General features: G+C 42.3%; 1 protein-coding gene across 2 annotated transcripts; it reads left to right on the top strand.

The window, feature by feature from the left end:
* The first annotated feature begins 3,365 nt into the window (after positions 1-3,365).
* Positions 3,366-16,506, top strand: zmym4 (zinc finger, MYM-type 4). 2 transcript variants are annotated; one of them, XM_027001763.2, is made up of 28 exons: positions 3,366-3,550; positions 4,323-5,651; positions 5,921-6,049; positions 6,167-6,222; positions 6,317-6,487; positions 6,775-6,850; positions 6,955-7,222; positions 7,784-7,961; positions 8,098-8,310; positions 8,422-8,572; positions 8,918-9,033; positions 9,167-9,376; positions 9,593-9,743; positions 9,860-10,035; positions 10,163-10,331; positions 10,432-10,596; positions 10,699-10,733; positions 10,971-11,115; positions 11,207-11,319; positions 11,452-11,623; positions 12,224-12,418; positions 12,526-12,632; positions 12,822-12,969; positions 13,563-13,714; positions 13,801-13,915; positions 14,092-14,337; positions 14,586-14,736; positions 15,075-16,506. In XM_027001763.2, exons 2-28 carry the CDS (start codon positions 4,334-4,336, stop codon positions 15,286-15,288), a joined length of 5,340 nt encoding a protein of 1,779 aa, XP_026857564.2. In that variant the 5' UTR covers positions 3,366-3,550; positions 4,323-4,333; the 3' UTR covers positions 15,289-16,506. The 2 variants fall into 2 exon arrangements, with proteins under 2 accessions (XP_026857564.2, XP_026857563.2); XM_027001762.2 differs by having other exon boundaries at positions 6,164-6,222.
* The last annotated feature ends 34 nt before the right edge of the window (positions 16,507-16,540 follow it).

Genomic DNA, 16,540 nt, shown 5'->3' with positions numbered 1-16,540 from the left:
TTGGAAGTGGTCACACAACTGTAATGAACTGTTGTAACGAGTGCCAGAGGGTGCGGAACAGGAGCGCAGGCTCCCTCGACTTTGTGAAACATTTAATAACATAAAAGACAATAATGGCACTCATACATAAACACACGACGCTAACAATAAAGACCAACATTAACACAGGCTAGACAAACATGGATACTAACATTGTACTCAGATGCTAATAAACAATGACCAACATTGAGGCACGCACTGACAGGGGATTAAATAGACTGACAAACACTTAAGGATAAACCCTGTACAGCTGTGTGTCATCACGGGGGTGTGGCTACAAACAAGTAAACCCCCCTGCACGCAGCATCGTAATTTGTTGTGGGAGGTTGTTCTCAAAGGTCTATGAAACTATAATAAAAAAGTCTAAAAAGTTATGTCTGTGACATCTGGCTGCCCAGTGGTTGTAAGCTGACCTGGGGAAGCAGGAAAAGGAGATGGTAGAGTTGCGAAGCATGTGACCAATGGACTGACTTTTGCATCTTTCATGAAGATGTCATTAGTCATTTATGGCTATTGTTGGACATGTGCATCTCTAAAGGGGAGCACAGTCTTTCTGACAGCAGTGTTTAGACATGAGTGGAGCCAGAGGCTCTTTTAAAATGAGCTCTGCTGAGCTGAAGCAGCAGCAAGCAATTCAGAGAAGTTGTGCCCTGAGTCGAACATATCTGCTCTCCAGCTCCATGATTCCTCTGCCCAGTGGCCCAAGTATCGGGGAAGGTCTGAAATTTCCATCACTTCCTACATATCACTGGACTTCCATGGTGCCACTCAGGTAAGCCAGTACCTAGTGCTTAAAAATATATGAAATCAAAAATAATGTAACAATATTTGAAAAAACTTACTTAAGATGAATATGGTCAAACAATCGAGCAAATGAAAGATTTATTTATTTATTTTGGAGATTATAAAGAATTATTGTTTCCTACTTTTCTACTTTTACTTATAGTAAGAGGTTATCATTGCATATTAGAGGCAGCCTTATCTACCCTTGAAACCAATCGATTATACTGGCTCAAGGTCAGACTAAACAGTGACTTTCACTAAAACCCAACAATTCAGCTTCACATTTGTTACCCAGTAACTGACCACAAAGCCTTCAGATTTCTGCACTTCTGTTTCCAATAGGTTGAGTATATATTATTTGTGTACATCATTTATTTGAAAGTATATAAGAATTTGCAACAATCGTGTTTTATGATTGTAAAGCACACCTCTTTTGTTAGTGGTATTTTGTATTTGTACGTGTCCCAGTTGTTTGCAAATAGTGTGCAGTATAGTGACATAAAATAGTGCAGTATGCTACCAAAATAGAAGATGGAGAAATCATTAAAATGTTAATATCAAATATACAGAATTTGCATATTTCTTTCCATAGGATTTTCAGGTAAATACATTGTATGCTATTTCACTCTCCAGGTTCTGTCAGCTCTTCTGTCAAAACTATTGCCAGTTTATGTAACACATATACATTATTTTAGTTTTCTTTGTCTCTTAGTCCTCTTTTGTCCTTTGAAAACCCCCAGCATCACAGAGGCCTCCATTTTCACCCCAGGCCAACAGGTGTTGTTTCAGGAATTTTCCCAAAATCGCCCTTCTCCTTGGAAGCACAACTCATCTCTTCCTCTTTGCAAGTCTTTTAAAAACACTGAAGAGCCATCAGAGATCCAACATACTATTTATACTCACTTTTCACACCCTCTGAGACCCATTCCAAAGAAAGGTCAGCCCATTGCTCCAACTCAGAGACTTACTATTGGACAATGTGATGGACTGCAACCTTTGGTGAAGCGGCACTGCCAGCTTCCACATGAGGAGACTTTATCTGTCAGAGGGACACACTGTCTTCCCAGCCGGCCTTTATCCACCACAGCCACACCAGCAGCTCGAATACAGCTACACATCTTTTTACCTGTTGAGGGGACTGAAGAGGAAGAAGATGGAGACAGTAAATCAGCTGATGACGATTTTATGGATGACACAGACAACAAAGCCACCAAGCTTTGGCACCAACAAAGGGAAAGGAAGACACCTCAGCCTCAGCAATAAATCCACATAATGGCCTAAGTCAATTTTACATGCCATGGCTTTTCCACTGTGTTATTCCCCAGCTATCTATTTCATAAATAAAGATGAACTGAGTCATTTGATGAGCATTGATAAGAGCTCTGGCTCAGTTAACCAGATTAAATACGTTTTTCTTTGCATGTCTAATCGAAATCTTTATTTTTTATAAAATGTAATGTGTGTGTGTGTGTATATAATTTTCTATGATAACGTCAGAAAAAGAGGTCAGAGATGTGTCATTCAAACAAAGACAGGTACTGTGTATCAGTTGTCTTGGACAAACTGAAGCACTGAACGATACGAGTATAAATGATAAGTAATAATACAAATAGTCTAATTTATTTTATTAATCATTTTAAATTTGTCATATTGTGGCTAACTGGACACAAAAAATGTAATTACAATAACCGTAATTAGCAAATATTTATATTATACTGCGTAATGCACGATTTATTGCCTACCAGTAAAAGAAAGATCAGCTCAAGATAGCCATCAGATTACTAAAGGTATATTCACACATTAGTAAATAGAATAAAGCGTACAAACGTAATGAAAGCGAACAGCTTTTATTTAGTATCATCTCATACGTTAAGCACACTTCAGAGCATAAGCGTCGCTAGGACATTTTTATATTCGGGACTCGAGCCTCCAATTGTTTGACCCCATAGACTATATATAAGATCCCCATGCTTGCTTCACGGTGAAGACAGTTTGCATTATATCATGTTTAGTTAGCCAGCTCAGGATACGACATCATAACGGTTGGTTCACGTTCACTAACAATAAACGGTCATTTTAGACAAGTTAGCTAACTATGTATATATGAACTGATTTGTTTGTCCTTCTGTAACCTGAAACGTGTAAAATCTTCAAAACATCCTCTTTCGTAAGAAAGCATTTATGTCCATGTCGTCTATTTTCTATCTCGTTCTTAGTGAAGACGGGGTCTAAAGGAATGGGTCCTGGTCCGGGGGATATTCTAACTTTTAAAGTGAGTAGTGCCAGTGCGCTACTAAAGTGCTGAATCGGTGGCGGGGTTTAAGGGCCACCTCTAACGCCTCTGCACCTGAGAATGTGATAGCTATGTTTCTTTGGTCTATGTTAATTATATTCTTCATAACCTTTAATTTTTAAATAGAAAGCAACATTTGATTAGGATAAATTCTACTTGAGCGCGCAAATCTTGCAGGGAGGAATTCCCGTTTCAGCCAGCAGGGGGCAGTTGTTGCAGCAGCCCACACGTTTTCCTGCCGTGGGAGTGTACAGCGTGCGGAAGTGATTTAGCTAGCGGGAGTTAGCCAGCTAGCTGTCTATATATTTAGATTACACGCGATGCATATGTTTAATCTTATTTTTGTTACACTGCTGAACAATAATATCTTGCAACACTTGTGCATGGGCCATCTTGTGTGACCGATCGTTAGTTGTGGGGTCTGCGTGTTCTTGGGTAAGTAGAGTATTTCAAATGGTTGGACTGTTGACTAGCTAGCCTCAGATTGTAAACAACACGCGGAGCAGCTACCTACCCTAGCTACCTTCCCCAGCTGCGCTTATGCTGTTAGCGAGTCTGCACCAGATTTTGAGTCTCGATGTTGGCTAGCTATTTAGGAGACTGCCATGATGCCCGATGCTGTAGTTATCTCCATGCAGTTGTGCTCCATTTGCGAGCTAACATGTACGTCTGTGCATGCAACTAATTTGACGGCGGTAGCTCAACAATTCTCTCTACTACAACCTCATTGCCCTGCGTCCTGATCTACTAGCAAAAGCCAGAACGATCTCAAAAACACAATAGAATACATATTCACTTTAATTGCAAGGTAGAGTAAATACGTGCTCAGGTTGATTTGCAGACAATGGATGTTTAAGGTGTAAACGTTTCCTGGATATCTCTTATTTATCCTGCAAAATAAACAGTAATATAGCAAGGGTAACTAGCTACCACACAGCCGGCCAGCGAACGGACTAGCTTAGCTAGATAGCTAACTTAGTTCATATGTTTCGCTGCTCGTTAGCTTTTTATTCACGTCTGTTACACAAGAGATTTGTTTAAAGTTGTGCAGAAACGAAATCATTAATCAAGGGTGTAGCTAAAATGTTTTCTTATTCGGAACACCAAGCCAGAGTACACTGCGACATTGTTAATTGGGTAGAAAATTGAAAAAACGGGATGTTCAAATGAGTACCTGCCATGATGTGTGTTTGATGATGTGTTTCAGACTTTTAGGAGATGTCTGACTCCCTTAAGTCTCCAGAAGAGGCAGGCACACTGATGGAAACCACCTTACAAGTGGCGGGGAATTCTGTTGACCAGCGCACTGGGGATTCAATAAATTCCATTAATGGCATGTTGAATACACAAGGCTCTCCTATCCAAGTGAACACAGATAGGCCATGCACTACACAGACAGCAGTGGTAGAACCTGCATGTAATGAGAATCTGATGGAAGATAATCAGAATGAGGAGAGGGTGGAGGAGGTGAGCCAACCAGACTTCAGACATCTAGAGGGCCAACAGTTGGACAACAAGAAAAGTGGTAATGAATTGGAGAAGATAAAAGAAGTAGATAGGGAAATTAAAGTAACTGTGGAACAGAAAGAACATCAGAGGAGTCAGGAAGAGGCAGGTGGAACACTTGGAAGTGAGGAGACAACGCAGGAAGACAAAGACATCAAGCAAAGAGATGATATGGAAAGTGAACAGCAACAGAGCGTGTCTAAAGACCCCAAAAACACAACAGAGCAGCAACAGAGTAGTGGTCAGGAGGAGGAAGAGGAGAAGCAAACTGATATGATGGAGAATCAAAATTTGACCTTCAAGCAGAAGGCAGACAAGGAATTAGAGAAGGAAAACACTGAACGTATTCAAGAGGATGGCAAATTTAGTGTGGGCCATAATAAGGAGGAAGACCAAGAGCTAAAGGATGGTGTGGAAAAAGAAAGATGTAAAGATAGTCAGAATGAGAAAAAGGAGAAGCATCCAGAAGAAATGAGGGATAAAGATTTGACAAGTAGGCAAGAGCTAGAGAGAGAATTGGACAAGGAAAGCACTGGGCGAAATCAGGAGGACACAAATCCAGAGGAGATGATGTGTAAGGAAGGAGACGGTGAGGAGGAGAAAGATGGGGCCCTGGGCTTAGTTTTTCCACTGGAAGCAGAAAGAGGTTCAGAGGAAGAAAAGAGTGAGCAGGAGCAGAACATTCCAAAAAAGGTGGATGGAGAACAACCAGAGAACCAGACAGAAAATGTGAAGCATGAAACGGAGAAGGACACATCAGAGCAGCATGAGAAGATGGAGAAAGAGGAGGACAATGAAGTGGAAAACATGGAAATGGAGGAGAAGTCAGAGGAAGATGAGTCCCCAGCAGAAGGCATAGAACAGGAAGAGCAGGAAGAAAAAAAACATGCTTGTTTAGAGGCGACTGTTATTAGTACAATGGAGGACCTACAAAGTGAGAGCTCTGCTGAAACTCCAATGGATATAGACCAAACAGAAGAAAAGATGCAGGTAGATGATGTGCAGCATTCTGAAAGCTGGCTAAACATTGGTGAGTGTGGACTAATTATTTTAATCTAGTATAGTGTGAATGTGAGCAGTGTTATTCTCTTTTCCAAAAGACATCAATCAATGTTAAACTTCGTAATGAATAAATTGGTATTTATTAGAAAGATGATCAGGCTTTCAAATGTCATTGAATAATGGCATTACTTGCAGCAACTTTTTACAAAAAAATGAGTTTAGCATCCATAGAAATTCCCTTTCTGGTTTTCATGTGATTTAGTGATTTGTTGTTTTTTTTTTTCTTCATTTTTTTAGTTTCTGTCAAAGATAAAGATGAAAGCCCCTTTGAGGAAACAAGAACTGAGTTGGAGCCCACCAACAGCAAAGATCAGGCTTCTAAAGACTTACCCCAAAACCTTTTATCTGACGGATCAGACAGAACAGGTAAGAAAAAAAGACAAATGCCTCACTTTTCATGTACTTTGAAAGTGCACACATTTGTTGAGAAACTAACTGTGCTGAGCTGTAACGGAACACATTGCAAAATTGTTTAACCAGCAGAAAATCAGACATCTCAGGAGTCAAAGGATGGGCTGACAGACCTGCCTGTACAGAAGGTGAGCGCAGGCCGCATAAGCTTTTTAATGCGTGAGTCCAGCAATAATACATGTTTGCACTCATGTGTTTCATAATTAAACATTCAAACCACAGGCAGTGCTTCGAGTTCAGCCTGTGGCTGAGGCTGAGAAGAAAACGGCCATTCCCATCTCTGGTTCACCTCCAGTGAAGATCAAAGATGAGCCTATGGATGAGGAATATGAGAAAGCTCTTGCACCTCATGCTCCTGCAGGGCGGGTCAAGGATGAACCAGACATGAATGAAGTGAGTGCCACGTTATCCTTTCCCACTGACATTAGTACTAGTAATGTGACGTTGTAGGCAAATATGTAGTATGAATTATGTGTAATATATAATTCCATGAGGTTTCTTTGTTTGTTTTTTCTCAAAGGAATATCAGTGCAGTAAGAGGAAAAGTAATTTCTTAATTAAATGCTACTCTTAATGTACATTATTTACTGACACATTCCAAATGGGATTCAAGTTCTATTACATCTCCTGGGAAAATGCACTGCCTTTCATTTGCTGACATATTTGTAATTGGATTGCAGGAATTTACACAGAAGTCTTCAGATGAGATTAAGATCAGTGCGGTGTTCTCCGTTGGGGGAAACTCTACACCTATAGGTGCGAAAATGAGAAGCAGTCATTTCCAGCTCATGTATCATTGGAATGTTTGTCATTTCAGGCTTGCCATCCCCTTTGGCTGTTGCATGCTCTCTGTTTCACAGGGTCCAGCACAGGGTCCACCACAGGCTCCGTAGGCTTGGCTCATTCAGCAAAGGCGTCCCCCAACTCGTCATCTGCTGTCCCCTCCTGCACCCCTGCCAGCCCTCTGTGTGTGGTATGCTCAGGCTGTAAGAAAGTTCTCCTGAAGGGCCAGACAGCATTCCAGCGAAAGGGCTGCCCCCAGCTCTACTGCTCAACACACTGCCTCTGCAGCAGTACCGCCACCCAACTAGTGGTCAAGCCCAAGAAAATCTGTCATTACTGCCTCAAGTGAGTGTCCTCAGTGCGGCAGGTATTTATTGAAGGCTAATCTGTAGAATAAATGCAGTGTTTATAACAAGTAATAACACCCTGTCTAAAATGGTGAAGTGTAGAATTTGATCCATCAAGCTCCAGTTTAAGATTTAAGATGTAATGGTTTCATTTGGTTTATTTTCTGTTAATTACTTAATTTGTTGAAAAACATGGAAACAATAGTATATTATTTCAAATCGGTGTCAAGGCCAATCAATCTGTTTTTGTAAACCATATTGCTGCAGGGAATGTAAGGAGCATATGAATTTCATACCCAAATCTTTTGCTAAATATATATTTGTTTATTTAGATTAGGACTAATTAGTGTTTGTCTATTGCTGGAATTAGCTCTGTACAGATTTATGCCTTTAATTCCTGTTCATCAATGGTGTTTACAGAAAAAATATTTTTAAATAGTAGCCTTTCAGTATAAATGGATACTTCTCCAAAAAAATTGGGTAACCTTTTTCAGTGGTAAGTTTTTAATTAATTATTAATCTGACTGTGACTTCTTCACTGTTCATGCTGCCTACACAGGGAGATTTCCAACCCAAAGGATGTGATCATTGCCCCAGTGGATTCAGCAGGGGCAGTGAAGGACTTCTGTAGTCAGAAGTGCCTCAGTGCATTTAACTACAAGCGGGACGGCGCCAACTCCGTGCTTGCCACCGACCAGAAAAGTACCAAATGCAGCATGTGCCCAAAGACCTGCACTGTAAGTGCACTCTGGATCAAGTGTAGGATACGTGCCAGTACCAAAAGTCTCTGTGCTGATGCCGGTAGTGGAATGTGCTGGAGAGGGAGCGGCTTCCCTAAGTCTTGTGTAACGAGTCCTCTGTCTCCTTTCCTAGATGCGACACGAGGTTAACTTCATGGGCGGTGTCCATAAGCTGTGCAGTGACACCTGCTTCAACCAATTCAGGGCCTTCAATAAGCTGACTATGAACTGCTGCGTCCACTGCGGAGGCTACTGTTACAGTGGAGATGGGCAGTGTCCCACTATGCTGATAGAGAGCGCTGTAAAAAAGTTTTGTAGTCAGAATTGCGTCATGTTCTTTAAAAAGGTAAACCTGCTTCCTTGGTGCACAGGTACAGTTAGCATCTAGCCAGAGAGTGCAAATAGCAGTGCATATAGAGCAATTATACAAAATTTTGCAATATACAATATTTTGCAGAAGTACACAAAGCTAGTCCCTTGCACAATGTGCCGAGCTTATCGCTCCATGGTGGAGATGGTGGAGAACACAAACAAGGAAGGCAGCAGGGAGCTCTTCTGTTCTTCTGCATGTGTGACTGCACACAAAGTGCAGACAGTCAGCTCTTCAGGTAACATAGCCATGTGCATGGCTGTCCCAGACTGGGTCTTTTTTCAAATAATTTGTAATGTCTACAGCATTGGGTATTTGAATGGATGAAGAGATTACATTCTATATTGGATAGTAGATGATAATGCAGCTTCTTTAGCAGATGTATATTTTACTTTATATATTTGCTTTATTTATGTTGTGAAGATTTAGACAGATTGCAGCTTTCCTTTCAGTGTTGGCTTTTGTTATTTCTCTGTCTATTTCTCTGTCTGTCTTTCTCTCTCTCTCTCTCTCTCTCTCTCTCTCTCTCTCTCTCTCTCTCTCTCTCTCTCTCTCTCTCTCTCTCTCCTTCACACACATTAAGGTACTGCACTGGAATGCAACAACTGTAAGCAAATTCAAGTGCCTCAGTACCACCTGGCCATGTCTGATGGCACCATCCGCAACTTCTGCTGCTTCTCCTGTGTTGTGTCATTTCAGGTAGCGCAAAAGGACGAGCCTTTTTTTTGTTTTGTTTTTGGTCACCACAGCATTCAGAGTAACCCCTGCACTTAATGTGTAAGCTCTGTGCATCACTTTCTTCATGTTGCTCTTTGTCCCGCTCTTGCTTTAGGATTCTTTCAATAAGTCAAACTCTCAAAACCAGCTGAATGTGGCACCTTCGCTCAGCGGGGCTTCACCTGCGCCAAAGCTGGTCCCCACCAAACCCATCTCTGTGGATTCCAAAGCCTCTGGGGTCCTCCGCATCCCAGCAGTGACCAAAATCCCCTGTGCCCAGTGCCAGCGTTCCTTCTTCCGCAAGCCGGAGCTGCTGGATTTTAAGGTTCCTCCCTTCCAACCCTGTGCACTGCCACTGGCCACATGCACAATGCTGTGTCTGGGGTTTATTGTTGTTTTTGTAGCTTTGTTTTGTTGTTGCTTTGTTTTTTTACACTCCGAAAGAGTTTTCTAGAAACTTGTGGATGAAGAATGCTCTGAATTGCCTGATGTTCTCATCATGGATTTAATTGCCTGCTTTGCGTTCTATATGATCTCACAGGGAAAGATGTATGCGTTCTGTGACAAGGCATGTATTGACGAGTTCAGAAGGACCAACTACATTATGGCACAGTGTGTATACTGCAAAATTGACAAGGTGGTGAAGGAGGTGAAAAGGATCAACAATGTGGACTGCTCTTTCTGCAGTGAAGGTAAGCCCCTCTCGCTCAATATTAGTGCTTCTGTAGAACATAACTCAGTAGACTACCACCCATTTCTTCGCATGGTGCCAACCAGCCTCAGGGCATAAGTGTCTGCTGCTTCGCAGGTTGCAAGCTTCTCTACAAGCATGACCTGGCCAAACGCTGGGGGAAGCAGCACTGTCGCAGCTGCCTGTACTGCAGCGGCACCTCCCAGACTGTTGTGACCAGTGTTTTTGGAGGCAAAAAGGAGGAGTTTTGTGGGAATGAATGTTTGTCACAGTACACGCTGCTGTTCTGTGAGGTAATGCCTGAAAATGATTTTGTTTGTACTCATTTTTTTCTTTCCTTTTAAATAACAGTCCACTATGTATATTGGTAAGCTCATTTGCATAAACTTTTATGTTCCACACTTTAAATGCGCTGGACAGGTAGCTAAGTGCAGCATGTGCAAGCGTACCAGACAGATGCTTGAGTCTGTGAAGTGGCTCGGCGAAATCAAGCACTTCTGCAACCTCCAGTGTCTCATGTACTTCTGCAGCGTTCAAGGCAATGCAGCAGCACCTGTCAACCTCACCCCCAAGACTCCGCTCACGCAGGGTAAGACCAAGGAAAGCCTTATTGGTAGCTGGCCTGTCACCAAGTGGCTGCCCTCAGTCTTTGCCCTCTGCCTCACCCTCCCCTGTCTCAATCTCCGTAGGGCCAGTGCCCATAGCACCTGTGGCCTCTCCTGCAGCCCCCAACAGCATGGCAGCTCATACACCACAGGGAGGGAAAGATGCCACACCTGTCATTGCCAATGTCATATCATTATCCAGCGCCACCAATGGACAGCCTCCTGTGATGGGATGTGCTGCCTTGCAAGGTACTTTCTCTTCCTCTAGGGGCTTCTGCCAACAGCTGCATCAGCACTAGCAAGTCTTTCCCTTTCGGGCACTTCTTATAAGATCTTGCCTTTGTGTTTTAGGAACCATCCCTGCTGGTGTAAAGGTCATGGGTCATGTAAGTGTGCACAGTGTGACCATCTGAGTGAATGTTCAAGTTTAAAGATGCTGAGAATTTGAATGGTGGCTGTTTACTTTGGTTTTTGCTGCTTTGTGCTGTGACTTGTGCCTTAGTTGGATTGTAATGATTGTATGCTGAAATTGCCAGTGCCCTGAGCAAAGAGGTTCTACAAATGTGCTATGATTTTGATGAGGGGGTGAGTTGTTTCTGAGCAGTATTCTGTGCTTTTTATAGGCTAGCACTCAGACAGATGCTGTAAAACCTCCTTCAGCTCCTCCCCCCAGAATACTCAAGAACAAAGCTTTGCTCTGTAAACCCCTGAATCAGAACAAGGGCACATCCTGCAAGCCCAATTCATCTGATATTACCACACAAACAGGTACTGATCATATCACTTAAAATAACACATGCTTAGCTCACAGTACTCATGCTTGTGTGTGCTTTGTGCGTGCACGTGTGTTTGTCCACAGATGAAGCCCAACCAAAAGTGATAGTGTTACCCTTACCTGTGCCAGTGTTTGTGCCTGTACCTATGCAGCTCTACACACAGTACACGCCAGTTGGGATGGGACTTCCTCTACCGGTGAGCTGTCGATATCTGCTCTCTGGACTTTTTTTGCACATTCAGATACAATGTGGATGCTCATCTCCATCTATGGAGTGCCTACCAATGCCAGCTAAGGTGTATTGTCGCTCTTTGTCTGTGTCCTTGTAGGTGCCGGTGCCGATGTTCCTCCCCACGACTCTGGACAGCGCTGAGCAAATTGTGGAGACCATTCAGAAGATCAAGGAGAAAATCCCAGACAACCCGTTGGAGGCCGACCTGATCATGATGGCCGAGATGGTGGCAGAGGACAGTGAAAAAGAACAAGCTGTCTCCCGTGGAGGTGAACACAAAGGGGGTGGCAGGGATCTGGAAAAAGATGACAGATGCCTCTGCGGTAGTGTTGCCATGCAGCTAGTGGTCAAGCCTGCACTCACGAAAAGCTGTCACTGGTCAGATGACTTTCCTCAAAATATTGCAAGTATTGGATGTACTTTGCTCTATAGGGGCAATGCTGATAATAAATAATAACATTGCTTTGTAATAACACTGTCTAATGTGGTCAATTGTACAGTTTTGCTTAATCAAACTACATTTCAAGGCATGTTTTGTTTTGGTTTGTATTCTGATAATTCCTTAATTTTGGAAAAGTTTGGAAACAATAGTTATTTCAATTGAGTCTGATGTTTTATAGGTCATCTAAATGCTGTAAATTGAAGCATTTTATACCCAAATGTTTTAAATAGCATATGTATTTATTTGTTATTTTCAAGATTGTTAAACTGTAACCACTCAAATATCTGGATGACGGTACCGAATATTAATTTGGCAGTTGTGAAGTCTGCAAATGGGCTGTCACAGATTGTGAAGTCTTCAGTGATGCATGTCATTTATTTGCTTGGGTTATGTCTAATGTGACTAATGCAGAACTCTTGTTCCTCAGACCAAAATGATAACTTCATTGAAGATTTTGATTTGGAAGCCTTGTCCAGTCATCTCAGCTGGGAGGAAGACAGTGTCTCCAGTGCCACTAGAGGGGGTCGTGCCTCGGAGTGTGAAAAAGCACCCCAGTCCAAGCAGTCCCCCGCCCTCACCGCACAAGAGTCACATATGGACCTAGAGGCTGACTTCCCAGTTGGTAAGAGCATCTGTTCTCACTCCTCACCTATGGCAAAGCATGCAGCCATTGAGGTATATTCCCTGAGCTCTAAACAGATTGCTCATGATTGACCTTGTAATTGGCAGAGTGCTTTGAGCTTTTAGAGCAGCAGTCCAAAAAGGAGAAGTCCCAAGCAAATACCCGACTCAGACCACGCAGGAGAGGCCGCGATGGCTTCCCCCAGAAGAAACGAGTATGAATGTCCTTCGCCAAGCGCTCAAACGCTCTTAGATATTATCCCCGCAAGCAGCAATAACTTAGTCCACTAATTCCTGTAACACACAGACCTTTTAAACTGATCTAGTGGTGATATGTATAGAGTTTATTTTTCCCAATTGAGTTGCTTGACTGTGAGAAACCAGAGTCTGATGTCTGACCACAGGCCCGCAAGCGTGAAGTAACCCCGGCATCAGATATGGCTGGTCTTCCCAACATCTCCAAGCTGCACAAAGAGTATGGTATCCAGACATGGAAGAGCTGGATACGCTGGAGGAACAGCCAACCCAACTTGGAGATGCCCAAGTTGGGCTGTAAGTCTCTAAATTCTAAACTCTAAGTTTTTAGCCCTACAGTCTCACTGCACGGGTGCATTCTACAATTCATTAATTTGTATTTCACCACTTAGTGTTGTACCTTTTATAGTTAGAGCCCTATCAAATTCACAGACCATGAAATCAGCCTTTTCTCCATGAAATATCAAATTTTACATGAAGTGCAGATAAATTAGTGAAACAATATTGGATACATGCCTTATCTGGACAGCACACAATTAGATGTCAAAGCTCATCACTTTTTTTTTTTTTTGGCCTGTTGCTATTAAGACGAGTCAAATGAGAACATTGCATGGAGGATGTCCTAAAATGTAACATTAGAGACTACCCTACTAGTTACTACCCTTTAATAAAGTCTGGGAAATGCAGCATTTGTCTTTTAAAATTGATTAAATCCATAATTCTTTAGAAATGAGGTCTGTGAAATGAACCATTTTTTCCCATGAATTTAGTAGGTCCCTAATTATAATTGTACCAAGTGTGAATTTATTTAACAGCCAATGCTGTTTTGAGTTATGTAATTTAAAACCTGGCTATGTAATGCTCGCACTTACTCTGGTTTGTTGAACCAGCTCGCAGCATGACGCTAAAAGAGGACCTGCTTCAGTGTAGCACAGCTGAGCTGAGCTACGGTCTCTGCAAGTTCATCAGTGAAGCTCGCCGTCCTAACGGAGAAACATACAGTCCAGACAGCATATATTATCTCTGTTTAGGCATCCAGCAGGTAGGAACCGCATGCTTGCAGCTGCTTTACCAGAATATGAGGCAGCATGCATATCTGAGATGGTTATTTCCAATCTTTTGGTACAGCACCTATTTGAAAATAGCAGAATGGAGAACATTTTTGCTGACCTATTCTACGCTAAATTCAGCCAAAGCATAACCAGCATTCTCAAAGACTGGAAACCCACTATACTGCCAAGTGGTGAGAAATTTGTTTCATTCATTTTTGTTCAGCAATCCAGTATAAAGTTTTTATTGTTAAGCTCAATGAACTCTTAAATATGGTTTGTATTTATCTTTTTATATTCAGTGTTTACGGATTATCACTACTTAAACATGAATTAACCCTTTTGTGTCTGTGTGCACGCGGGCGTGTAGGCTACGTGCACTCTCGAGTGGAGGAGGAGTACCTATGGGAGTGTAAGCAGCTGGGCGCCTTCTCCCCCAGCGTGCTGCTCAACACGCTGCTGTTCTTCTGCACCAAGCACTTTTGCTTCCGCACCTTGGCGCAACACCGCCGCCTCTCCTTTGCCCACGTCATGCGCTGCACACGTACCCACAATGGAGCTAAGGTGGCCTGCCTCCGCTTCTACCCACCCGTGCCTAAAGAAGGCAAAAGTGCCCGTGAGTGCTTCGTCCTCCTCTTTTTTTATCTTGACTTATCATCTTTCTGCTTCTACTAGTCTTGATCGCCAAGGTCATGGATTTCTCACTTTACATGAAAACCCAAAAAATCATCAACCAGATGCAGTGACATCCATTATAAACAAAACTATATAAAGTCGTCTTGCCTTGGAAGAAAAGAATCTGCCTTTAGTGAGTGTGGTGCTCTTGTTGTACACATTAACCCCTGAGTGCGTCATGTTTTCTAGCTGTTCCAGACTCAGATGGAGTCCCAGCCAAGAGGAAGAGGGGGGATGAGGAACAGGCGGAGGAGGACGATGTGGTGCTGGAAATGCAGGAGAATGCAGAGAACCCTCTTCGCTGCCCTGTGAGGCTCTATGAGTTCTACCTCTCCAAATGGTAGGCCTATGGCACTGTTGGTTTGTTATGCATGCAGTGACTGGTTCCCATTGGAAGCCATTTATGGCAAGAGTGTCCAGTCTTTTCTGCAAAGGACTAATGTGGCAGTGGGTTTTCATTCTAACAAAAAAGAGAGACCGATTTGTTATTTTCATTTATTCTGCTGGTCTTGGTATTCAGCGAGTTGATCATGAGTGCTCATATTTTCTTGTCCCTTGTGGAAAAGATTGGACACCCCAGGTCTGTAATTTTGTGCTTGACTTTTTGCCAAACCTGCTGTTTGCTTGACATAATGTGAGTTTGAACTAACATGGGGATGTTTTCGTCGCTGCCTTCAGCTCAGCCACAGTGAAGCAGCGCATCAACGTGTTCTACCTGCGTCCTGAGCGCTCCTGCGTGCCCAACAGTCCGCTGTGGTTTTCTTCAATGGCGCTGGATGACGAGGGGCTGGACAGCATGCTCACACGCATCCTCACCGTACGAGAGCTGCACCTGGAGACAGAGAAATCCTCTGTGGCATTCGACTCAGACAATCCTTCCAATTCTGACTGAAGAGCCCATGGACACCCATGTGTCTGGGATTCATACACTTTCAAGAACTTAAACAGGAAATTAGTGGAGAAACTAACCAGCAGGAGATATTGTGGGGCCCCCGGTAATGGTTCTAATTATAATACACAGTCACTCAATGGGTGCATCCTGCTGGGTGGGAAATGGAGAACCCAGAATGCATTATGATGTCAGATGACAGAACTGACTGGACTGAATAGAACAGAATATTGGACTCAGACAGTTGGACCCAAATACCTTAGCGCACAACCCTTTTATCAGACTGTTTTTGTAAATCACTTTGCTGTGTGTATTGCTCAGTTTTCCTTTTATGTTCTCATAGCTGTAGCATAGAACTTCTTGAGATAAAAAAAAGGTTTGTAAAGAAGGTCAAAAAAATAACTACAAAAACACAACAGCTGCTGACTAGTATCTTTTCCATTACACATTTGTGTAAACTATTTCCTATCATGATTTATTCACTTCCCATGTTTTTCTGTAACACTAAAGGAAGTAGTACTTGTTGGTTTCAAACGTGTGCCATTTTTTTCTGAAGGTGTTCAACGAATGTTTGGAATGGCAATTGTGAAAATCTGACCATTGCACTGCATCAAGTTAAAGTGCATTGACCTCATGATGAGATATTCATTTGACCCAATGTTGTTATTAATTCTTCTTCTTTTTTTTTCTTTTTTTTTATATATAAAAAGCTTTTGTGAATCACAAAAAATCAATTGTGATGCATTTTACTCGTTCATATACTGAATAAGATTGTACAAACGCATGCAGTTTTTACTTCTTTACATACAAGATACCAGTTTTAAATGGTTGAGAAGCAGCACTGGACAGAAAGGAAGGAAAAACTGAAATACTAATAGTTTTCCCCATTCTTCTCATGGTTTAAGCACTGGCTGAGCTATGGCCATTTTCTTTGTTCCATAGTGCAAGCACAAAGTTATATTAACTGCCTTTTATTGGTGTGCGATATAGTTTCACACGTTATTTTTGAATGATTTGGCATAGAAAACATGCATGCTGATCTCTAGCCAGCTGGCTCCTGGCTTCAATTGTCTGGTTCTTTTGGCACATTTCTGCAGTGCAGATTTAGTAATAAAATAAGAAATGACTTAAACACCCCCCCACCCCCCATCGTGAAGTGGTGTGTTGTCCATCCAAACCCACTGAGTTAAATTCTGTTCAACGGTCAGATAAAAACAGAACTTTTCTTAATTGTAATTAAGAACTTCTTAATTAT

This window comes from Electrophorus electricus, chromosome 8, assembly GCF_013358815.1.
Source record: "Electrophorus electricus isolate fEleEle1 chromosome 8, fEleEle1.pri, whole genome shotgun sequence".
Lineage (NCBI taxonomy): Eukaryota > Metazoa > Chordata > Actinopteri > Gymnotiformes > Gymnotidae > Electrophorus > Electrophorus electricus.
The sequence above is the reverse complement of the archived record's forward strand: the minus strand, read 5'-3'. Positions and strand labels throughout refer to the sequence as shown.